At 48.8% G+C, this 10,706-nt stretch overlaps 1 protein-coding gene across 2 annotated transcripts; it reads left to right on the top strand.

Annotated features, from left to right (window-relative positions):
- The first annotated feature begins 102 nt into the window (after positions 1 to 102).
- Positions 103 to 8,113, top strand: AHSA1 (activator of HSP90 ATPase activity 1). Of its 2 annotated transcripts, XM_028099220.2 has the most exons (9): positions 103 to 332; positions 1,682 to 1,872; positions 3,579 to 3,661; positions 4,062 to 4,179; positions 5,263 to 5,351; positions 6,183 to 6,311; positions 6,981 to 7,082; positions 7,559 to 7,610; positions 7,728 to 8,113. In XM_028099220.2, the coding sequence occupies exons 1-9, from the start codon at positions 253 to 255 to the stop codon at positions 7,898 to 7,900; spliced, it is 1,017 nt and encodes a 338-aa protein (XP_027955021.1). In that variant the 5' UTR covers positions 103 to 252; the 3' UTR covers positions 7,901 to 8,113. The 2 variants fall into 2 exon arrangements, with proteins under 2 accessions (XP_027955021.1, XP_027955028.1); XM_028099227.2 differs by lacking the exon at positions 1,682 to 1,872 and having other exon boundaries at positions 256 to 332.
- The last annotated feature ends 2,593 nt before the right edge of the window (positions 8,114 to 10,706 follow it).

Genomic DNA, 10,706 nt, shown 5'->3' with positions numbered 1-10,706 from the left:
GAGGAAGCCTGAAGGAACTCTAGAAGAGACATAAGCTAAGGTTCGACGAGGTGGAACGGAAGTACCTGGTGAGAGTGAGGAGGAGCCGGAAGTTAAGGCGGGGAGGGGCGGGGGGTGGAGGGAAAAGCAAGCCCGGAGGGTTTGCAGCCGCTTCTAGTAGTTTCCAGGCGCTGCCGGGCGGCTGGGATCAGGCGGTCCTGAGGCAGTGGCTGTGGCTGCTCGGAAGCTGGTGGCGGTGCGACAGGAGAGCCGATGGCCAAGTGGGGTGAGGGCGACCCACGCTGGATCGTGGAGGAGCGGGCGGACGCCACCAACGTCAACAACTGGCACTGGTGAGGGCCAGCGGGCCAGGCCGCGGGAGCGCTCCGGCCCGGCCGGGGTTGCGGGTCCCTGGAACCTTGGTCGGAACAAACCTAGGGCCCGGGGCAGCCCTGCCCGGAGAAGGGGGTGGGTTCTCACTCTGGCAGGGGTCCGTAGTCCCAGGTCCCTCCACGCACCACCACCTGCCTCTGTTTCAGTGTTTGGAGGGCAAGGGGGCGACGGGGAGGGCTGCACCCAGAGGAGGGCTTCCAGAGATACGAGAACATAACCTCCTAGCCGATGCATCCAGCCTGAGCGGGGACATGCTTCCCACACGTGGCCGGAGGAGTCAGTGAGACCCACACCGCCGTGGATTGTGTTGGGAGACTGCTGAGTTAGGCTCGGGGCTGCGGGGCTGGAATTGCTATTTTGCGGCTTACGGGTGAGATTCAGAGTCAGTTGTAAGGGACCGCTGCCTAAGTCTAGAGGGCAAAGGTTTGGAACGTGTTCTGCAAGTGCTGAGAGCTCCGTGATGCTGAAGATGCTAGGGACTCTCACCCGGAACTAGTCAATTGGTTGTGTAGTAACTCCCGGGACTGCCCCTGGTTGCCGGGCAATCATAGTTTTATAACGTAACCACTTTGAAAAAGCCTCCTCTCTTTTATGAAATTAAAAGTACTATCTCCTTATCTTTTCACTCCACTGAACTCGGTTCACACTGTCTTTACTGTATTTTTACTTTGTTGCAGTTCTTTTCCTGCTGGTTTTTCTACTATTTAGTACATTGGGAGGCAGAAAGTCATTTTTCTTCTCTATAGCTCGGCCTGCCTCTCCTTTTAACATACACAGAGTGATCTAATTTTTGTTTTGAAGCCCTGACTTACATCGTTTTCATGGCCATCTAGAGGACACAGAATGTGTAGGGGATTTCTAGCACCACCTGAATTTGACAGGTCAGAACACTGTGCTAATGAGGTCAAGATTATCAGTGTATTACTTCCTGGACTTGTTAGCTAAATACTGCATTCTACGGCCCACTCTGGTACTCCTGACCTCAGCAAGATGGTCACAGTTTTCCATTTGGTCAAACGGGGGCGCTGTATTTAAGTGTCCCATACTGACCCTAGCACCATCATGCTGAGAAAGGAAAGCATAATTTTCCATTTGACTTGTAACCATTCCACGCAGCCATTGTCCTTATTGACAGTGTGGGGTTCCTTGTCTTCCTAAAAGGGGATAACGCATTTGTGGGTGTACTGGAGTGGGACTGATCTTTTCAAACTATTTGTCAGGCCTCTTTTAGCCTTGAATTCCCTTGCACAGAGCAAGCAGTCTATCTTTCATTTGGCTGCTGGTCCATAGCGTTATTTATGTTTTGCAGGACAGAGAGGGATGCTTCAAATTGGTCCACGGATAAGCTGAAAACACTGTTCCTCGCAGTGCAAGTGCAGAATGAGGAAGGCAAATGTGAGGTGACAGAAGTGAATAAGCTTGATGGAGAGGCATCCATTAACAATCGCAAAGGCAAACTTATCTTCTTTTATGAGTGGAGCGTCAAACTAAACTGGACAGGTAAATCTATGCCAGGCTGTTAAGATAAACGTTAACCGCATTTTGATTGACCTGGTAAGGAGCCGTGGAGAACAGTTTGGGCAAAGTTAGGAATTCTTCCAGGGAGACAGTGCTGCTTTGGAGTTCCATAGCAATCAGTATTGGGTGCCAAAATTTCTCTGCTGTTTGGGGACACTAAATGCATCTCCTCTCTGGGGGGGGGGAGTCTCACAAGTCCCCACCAGTGAAGCAGTTGGGCCACTGAATCTTTGGGCCACATAATATGTTAGGACATTTTATATGAGGTAATGTTTCTCAGACTAGCTAACTTTTATCTCTTGGGTGATTGATTTAAAGGTGGGAAGGGGGTTTTTTTGTCGTGATCTTTTTTTACTTTCTCCAGTGTGAATCTCCCAGTTTCAACGACTATGCTAATGAAGTTTGTATGTGACTATAATTTGGGGCAGTTTTATTCTCTAGTTTATGTCCCTTCTGTGATGGTATTGGCAAAGAATTAGAGCCATGTATGTGCCCCACCTAGATGGTCCTAATAGTTGGGAGGCTGAATTTTAAAAGGCACTAAAGCTAAAGGAGTACATGTAGGGGGCAAAGCATAAAATAGATTTATGCTTCAATGAGCATTTCTCAAGTAAATGGTAATAAAGAAGGGACAAGTAAATCTATCTGTTCAAGACTTTAAAAAAAAAAAAACTACTAAAGTATAGTAGTCTGAAAGGACCCTTAGGTGTCCTCTTGCCCAGTCCTCTTTTTATAGATTGAGAAGCTGAGGTCGAGAGAAGTGAAGATAAATGTCTTGTTGGTTAATTTTGAAATATAGTCAGTTCTGCTATGACGTCACCCATGTGTTCTAAAAATCACCATACTGTGCGAAATTGCTCAACCAAAACCACAGGGCTTGGAGGACAGGGTTAGGGACAGGACACAACACTCAAAACCTTCATTGGTGACACGTTTTTTAAATGTAGAAATGTAAAAATTGATAGTACAGTTCTACACGTTAGATGGGAAGAAATACATTAAAAATACAGTAAATGTGCCGCTTTACCTTGAAAAAGACCCAAAGTTCACTTGTGAAAGTGGGCATCAGAAGGGTTGCAGGATGCAGGTTATTGTGAATTGGCGGAAGGAGGGTCAACTGAAATCAGAGGGAACATTATAACACCAGTGTGGGTAGCATGGCTTGTAACACATGGGCAACTGAGGTTGCTAGTAGATAAATGTTTGGGAAGTGTGTGTCTTGTGTATTCCTGTGCAGCTCCTTTCAGCTGGGTGCAGTTTTGTGTGTGTTCACCTAGGGTTTCTCATGGAAGAAATCCCGTATTAGCAAGCGCGAAATTCATGCTGTGATCAGATTGTCCCCTAGTATGTCAGTCGCACTGGAACAAACTTCATTTTCAGAACAAGCATCTTAGCAGAACTGACTGCCTTGATTATCGACCCGAATTCTCCCTGGCAAAATTCACGCTAGTGCCACATGCATGTAGCTCTTAGTCCCCTACAGTAATAACACAGTTGGTCTCAGCAAAATTAATGAGGAAAGACATTTCTTCTGGGGAAGGAGGGAGGGTTGATTGCATCTGGCATTCTCTCAGAATAAAGAGGGTCAGTTCAGTAGTTCAAAAGAAGTATAAGCAGAGGAGTAGGTAGAACTCCAGAGCAGACTTTGCCTGCAGGAGAGACTAATGGCATTGTGTTGTTTTTGACAGGTACCTCTAAGTCTGGAGTGCAGTACAAGGGACATGTGGAGATCCCCAATTTATCTGATGAAAACAGTGTGGATGAAGTAGAGGTTTGTGCTTCCTAATTCCTCATCTGAGTCTTCCACATCCTCTATTCTCAGATGAGAAAAATGACCTATCATTCAAGATGAAAGCCCAGCCTGGGTCCCAGCCTTCAGAACCTCAGTCTGCAGATGATTTTCTGGGTCTGTGGTGCCACTGGGAGCTTCCAGCACAGCTGGTGCTTATTTAATTACTCTGTTTTAGCTAATAACTTGGGTTCTAACATTAGCCACTGTGGCTTTGGCAGAGAGAACTCTAGAAGGAACACTCATAGGGATTGGAAAAATACCCCAACCCTCACGCATTTCCTTTGGAAATGTCAGCAGTTATCTGATTGCGCAGCACCCACATTCCACATTGTGGGTGCCCCTCAAGTTATTTACCACCTACTTCTGATCTTTCACTCAGATTAGTGTGAGCCTTGCCAAAGATGAGCCTGACACAAATCTCATGGCCTTAATGAAGGAAGAAGGGGTGAAACTTCTAAGAGAAGCAATGGGAATTTACATCAGCACCCTCAAAACAGGTATTCCTTGAGTAGTTATATATGCCTTGAGGAAGTAGTCCCTCCGCCAACCCCCGGCCAGCAGACTGCTGAGTAAGGGGCCTGACAGACCTTTCTTTGCCAAATGAATAAAGATTTTGCGGGAGGGGGCTTATTTCATCTCCAAGTCAGTCTATAAACTCAATAAGGGAAAGATCTAGAGATGGGTTGTCTGATATATTGACTCTTGAGCTCTTGAAATGTGGCTAGTCCAAATTGAGTTGTGCCATGAGTATAAAATACAGTGGGTTTTGAAAACTTGGTACAAAAAAAAGAATGTGAATGATGAGTTAGCTTTTTTATATTGATAACCTTGAAATGATAGTTTGGATATATTGCGTTCAATATATTATTAAAATTAATTTCACTTGTTTGTTTTAACGCTGTAATGTGGCTAATGTGAAATTCTGTGTGAGGCTGACCCTGTATTTCTGTTGGGACAGTGCTGATCTAAAGACTTGCCATCGCCTAGACTCACTGAGCACAGTCCTGGCCTATCTTTGATGCGCATTCTCTAGGGACACTTAGGGGGTTGTTAGGTAGCAGTTAGCTCAGCTCTCCCCTTAGAATTCCAGTTCCTTCCGTGTGTTCTGATCTTGGTGTTAGAGTACATAGCAGGGCTGTCGGGGGAACCAGCGTAGAAGGGGACGCCTCTCCTGGTGGGACCATTTGCTCTGGTGCCGTTAACTAGCTGTGGTTGCTCTGCAGAGGCAAGGCAGAGTGGGGAAGGGGCTATATCTGCATCTTTGGGCATCTTGCCCTCTTGAAGTCACTGCAAGTGTCACTACCATCATTCGCTCCCATCCAGAGTAGGTCTCATGTACATTTGACAAGTTGTAATGCTTCTAATGGAGTCGGGTTCAAGACAATCCTAGTTAACATTCTGGATCCTGCAGCATACGCTCAGATACCTGTCTGGCATAGACCAAAGGTAAAGGCATGAAGTACTCTTTCTCTGTTGTTACCTCATTCTGGGGCAAGGTCGCCATGTTTGTCAAACTAAAGAAGCCTCAAATCTCAGCTGCTGAGAAGTAACTTCCAGGAGCGGCGATTTTATCTTTTCAGAGTTCACGCAGGGCATGATCTTGCCTACGATGAACGGAGAGGCAGTAGACCCAACCGGGCAGCCAGCACTGAAAACTGAGGAGCGCAAGGTATATAAATGGTGTTTCCATGTACTCTTCTCTCTGACCTTAACCTCCAAGCCAGAGCAGCATATGATCTGCCCGTGGTACTTCTCGCAGTCCGCAGGATGTGGTTGTTTGTCCCTCTTCAACCTGGTTTTTATTCATTTAGAACAGACCCCTAGAGCAAATGGAAGCTATTGGGGCTTCTGAGTTTGACTCTTGATTGCATTTAACACCAGTTAGGAGGTTATGAGCACAGGATAGGGTTTACCCATAGATGGCCTCAATATTCCTTCTGACTGGGGTGTTGCTATTTCCAACTTTGATACTGAACGTCTCCTGAAGGTACTGGGCTTAGGTCACTACATTCACCTGTCAGAAAATTGATTGACTTCACCACATTTGCAGGGCCTGCAAATACTCTTTGTGGCGATGGAACGTGTGTGGTTCAGGCTCAGCACTTGGGTCTGCTGCCCTGTTGCCCTTTTGTCAGCACAGCAGAGGGAGTTCCGGGGGGGAGGTGGCTGCTTCCAGCTATTTAAGCACAGACTTTTTCTTTGAGAATTACACTGAGTGCCTCAGAAATACCTCATGATTTGCCATGTCCTTTGGTCAGTGGGGTTTTCAGTGAGTATCTCCTTCACAACAACGCGGAGTGTTGTTTTCAGTGGGAATTGAGGATTTTCTGGGCAAGTCCCCATCCTGACTGAACCATCCATACACACCCCTCGAAGCCCCTGGGACAGTTAGCGCTAGAGGCAGACACGTTTGTGAGGATGAGTAACAGGCCCGTCCTGGAAGCCATGTTAGGGCAGGTTTCCCCATCCCTCTAAACCTTTCTCACTGCCGCCTCCACAGGCTAAGTCTGCTCCTTCAAAAACCCAGGCCAGACCTGTTGGTGTCAAAATCCCCACTTGTAAGATCACCCTTAGAGAAACCTTCCTGACCTCACCAGAGGAGCTCTATAGAGTCTTTACCACCCAAGAGGTAAGTGTAATCCTGCCCTTCAGGCCTCAGGGCATCTGCTGTTCTGGGTGACTTGGGTTGTGGGCACCTCCCCTGTGTGTGCAGAGCAGGTGCTGAAAAGCAGATGTTGTGAGGTTTTCCTCCTACAGGCAGAGGCAAAGGGAAGGCCCTTCTGTTCAGCCTACGCAGCAGTGGACATGCCTTCTTTTTCCTCCCGTGTACTAGTTTTGGGTGGTGTGAGTGGACACCACTGGAAGCATTCTTGTTAGAAAAGGGAATGGAGGGGCGCCTGGGTGGCTCCGTTGTTAAGCGTCTGCCTTCGGCTCAGGTCATGTTCCCAGGGTCCTGGGATCGAGCCCCGCGTCGGGCTCCCTGCTCAGCGGGAAGCCTGCTTCTCCCTCTCCCGCTCCCCCTGCTTGTGTTCCCTCTCTCACTGTGCCTCTGTCAAATGAATAAATAAAATCTTTAAAAAAAGAAAAAAGGGAATGGATCTGAAGGAATGGCATCCTGGATTCACAAAGCATTACTCAAGTCAAATCCTTGAGTAGTAGCTGTTCCTTTGTAGCGGCATAGTCGATCGACGGGTCATTGGGCAGAGGGGCGCCTTTGGAAATGCGAGCCGAGGCGTGCCAGGGTCAGCGGGTCCCACTGAGAGGAGCGTCGTCTTCCTACCTCCTTTTTCCCCCGCAGCTCGTTCAGGCCTTTACCCACGCTCCCGCAATGTTAGAAGCAGACAAAGGAGGGAAGTTTCACCTGGTAGATGGCAACGTCTCTGGGGAATTCACTGATCTGGTGAGTGCCCGCTAGCCCCAGACCCAGGATGTAGTCTCTGGTCAGAAGAATATATTGTTCCTTCTTTTTTCGGCTCTGTAGATAAAATTTAATCTATCCGGTTAGTAAAAGCTCATTTTTGATTTTCAAAAGAAGGTTGCAGTTAAATTCTCTTGCTTTCCTCGGATTTTTTTCCTTAGTGGAGTAAAATTAGTTCTTCCTGAAGAGATCCTTTGTGGAAGGGGGGTCATATGTATCGGGGGGTGGTGGCTTTCCATTGGCAGCACTGAAATGTCCCCTGGGCACAGCTGACCCAACCCAACTTCGGCGTAAGGGGAGAAGGGCTGGGACTGGTGCAGAAGCCACAGTATGTGGTCCGTGGTTGTCCGCTTTGTGCCCCTAAGTGGTGGAGCCGTCCAAAAGGCAGATGGCTGCTCCCGGTCAGGATCAGGGACGTGGTGGTCCACAGTGCAGACTGATCTCCCTGATTATTTTAGGTCCCTGAGAAACTGATCGTGATGAAGTGGAGGTTTAAATCTTGGCCAGAAGGTAAGTATACGGATTTGCCTGTGGCTGTTAGCCTCAGAACTCGTTCCTTTCCCCTCGTCTCAAATCCTGATGGAAACCCTGGATCTGACACCTCCCTCCTGTCTTGCCTGTCCCCAGGGCACTTTGCCACCATCACCCTGACCTTCCTGGACAAGAACGGAGAGACCGAGCTGTGCATGGAAGGCAGAGGCGTCCCGGCCCCCGAGGAAGAGCGGACGCGGCAGGGGTGGCAGCGGTACTACTTCGAGGGCATCAAACAGACCTTCGGCTATGGTGCTCGCTTATTTTAGGGCTGGCAGCAAGGGGGCGGTCCGCTCCCCCAGGCCAGCCCTCTCCTGGCCGGGGTTTGGGACTCCCAGGATGGCACCATCCCAACCACTAACTTGGGGCTGGGGCCCCTTCCCTCCACGTATACCTGGGGTTTGTGCATGTTTTCTGCTGGGTGGGATCAGAGGGCGATTTCTCTTTTATGTGTACATACGCTAAATAAACGTAATTTAAAAGACGTGCACAGCTGGAAGCCTGTATTGATGGGGTGGCTGGCGTTCATGAGTTCCCTTGAAGATACTGAATTAAAGGGGAAAAAACAAACCCCAGGTTTTGTTTACATTCTGGCCGAGGGTAGAGGCGTGAGGGAAACCAGCTTCTCACCAGCATTCCTGCGGACTGCAGGCTGGTGCAAAGCTGCTGCCCCCCCCTCACGGACGGAAGATGGGCTGGGGGGTGCTCCGGGGTAAGCCGTGCCAAGAAACCTTACTGCTGGCGGAGGTGGCATCCTGGGCTCTCCTCTCTGTGTGGCCTCGGAACTCCTCCTGCAGGAACAGGTGAGCACCAGGTGCTGCCGTGAGCTGGGGCAGAAGGGAACTGTGGGCCTCAGGGTCACGGCTCCGGCTTACTGAGCAGTTACCAGGTACCGGATGCTAAGTAGCCCCCTGGCATTAGCTCACGTGACCTCCATAATAGCCTTGGGGAAAAGATAACTACCAGCATTTTCTGTTGCATAAGAATCTAAATCTTGCTTTTCTTCAGTAATACCCCAGACCCTGCAACTGCCATTTAGCAGAGTTGAGACTGGGAACAAGGACTGTAACTCGCAGAGCCGGTGCTTGAGTCTAAACCACTGTCTACTGCCCTTGTTGCTGGGTTCATCCCCTCAGTGTGTCAGGCATCCCTCCTGAAGTAAAAACTTCCAGGCCTCTTAACTAGTCCCAGAAAGAGGAAGACATGAATGTTCTTGTTAAAGAGTATTTTTTAAATAACCTGGTTCCACTAAACAGGTTTACGGAGCACTGACCAAGTAGCAGGAATATGTTCAAATGGGGCAGGAGAAGCCAGCTCCCTGCCACCCCTGAGCCGGAGAGGGTCACTTTCCTGGACCAGCCCTGCCCTGGCATCCTGCGTCCCGCAGGAGTTGGGGCCTGCTAACCCAGACACTCAGCCTCCTGCAGGCACAGCTATTTCCTTCATCTATTTTTGCCTCTTTTATTAGGTGGCAGCGGGGCCTGCAGGCTAATTCTACCAGCGTGACTTGGCCAAAACATTGTAGTTAAAGCAGAAAACCAGTACTGATGGGGATCATTTAGACCCCTGAAAGCCACTTTTGGCTTGAATTACTCAAAGGAGTGGTGGACAGAACTAATCAGCATCTAATTTGGCATTAGATCTGCCTCCTGGGGGTCCAAAATGATGCCTTTTGATAAAGAAATCGGGATGGTAGCTTGAATCGAATCTAGGGGCCCTTCTAACAGACTCCTCCTCCTCAGAGACCAGTGACAAAAAAGGGGCCCTTTCATACCTGGCTGGAGAGTCTAACCAATTCGATAAGAGTTCTTGAAAAAAATCTGAAGCAGAGATCACCAACACCTTAATAAAAACAAAAGCATCAGGTAAATCACCTGCCCCATGACACGCTCAGTGACAGTTCACATCCCCAGTGCTGACAATGACTGTTCCAGGTTTTACCACTATTTTACTGATTGCGTTTTTGAGCCTAAAAAGCAGAACAACAGAGCTAAAAACATAACTGTGGACTTGGGTGGAATTGTGCCCCTTCCTAACAGATGGGGCAAATTCTCTCTCCTGTATAATGGGTACAATACGTACCTTATCAGATCATTAGAGAGGACACATAGAGAAGCACCGGCACTTGGTGGCATTTGGCAAACGTCCCCTAAGAACGGCTGGACTCCAGAGCCCAAGTGTCTTCCCTGGAGCAAGAATATTTTGAAAAGCTAGTTAATTGGCCAAATTGCGAATCGTAGGCCAAGGACTCACCTCACTCAGAATCACCTGGGGGAACCTGTTAAATTCAGCAAATTTTATGGACTCCGCCCCTAATAGATTCCGACTCAGTGTGGGGTGTAGCCCATGTTTAATAAATACCGCAGGTGACACTGAGGTCAGGATGCAATTTGAGAAGCACCCCAACCTGTTAAGAAAATCTAAAATCCTTCTTTGGAGGAACCCAAAGAAGCACACTTGGGACCTTTTTGTGACTAACGGGACAAAGGCCCCGACATGTTCTGTCTTCCAACAGACGAGGGAAGTCAGCAGGATCTGGCAGGGTTCGTACCACTGGTTGTTTTAAACCCTGGTAAGAATTCAACCTGACTGGTCTTTCCCGACCTAGGACCCTTTAGGAGATAGATCAGACAGAGGAAAACAGGACAAACCATCCTGGTGACTGGGCGGTGGTGGTGTTCATGCTGGATGCATGGCCACACGCATGCCCTCCCGGGGTTGGGGACAGGAAGAACAGCGAGTCAAGACATTGACCTCACCAACACTGGACCCAAGCAGGGGGAGGGGGCCCTCTCCTGGGCCTGGCACTGGCCACGCCTGAAATCCTCCCTTTAACAGGGTCAGGGACTTCTCCAACACTGTTTCTCCCCACACACACACCTGTGCCCTGAGCCCGTAGCCACCTACACGGCGCCTCTTTCTCCTTTGTCGAGTTTGAATAAACACCATTTTACAGCTGACCTGCTCTCCAGCCCCTTCAAGGCTCCTTTCCAACCCCCTTTATCTTCCGTCATCTATGGCCTGACATGGTAGCAATTTCGCCTGTCACTTAGATTACAGATCAAAAAAGTGGCC

Source organism: Eumetopias jubatus, unplaced genomic scaffold (genome assembly GCF_037043125.1).
Source record: "Eumetopias jubatus isolate StellerSeaLion01/CBP00866 unplaced genomic scaffold, mEumJub1_p1.0 scaffold_7, whole genome shotgun sequence".
In the NCBI taxonomy this organism is placed as follows: domain Eukaryota; kingdom Metazoa; phylum Chordata; class Mammalia; order Carnivora; family Otariidae; genus Eumetopias; species Eumetopias jubatus.
This window is presented reverse-complemented; position numbering and strand designations above follow the sequence as displayed.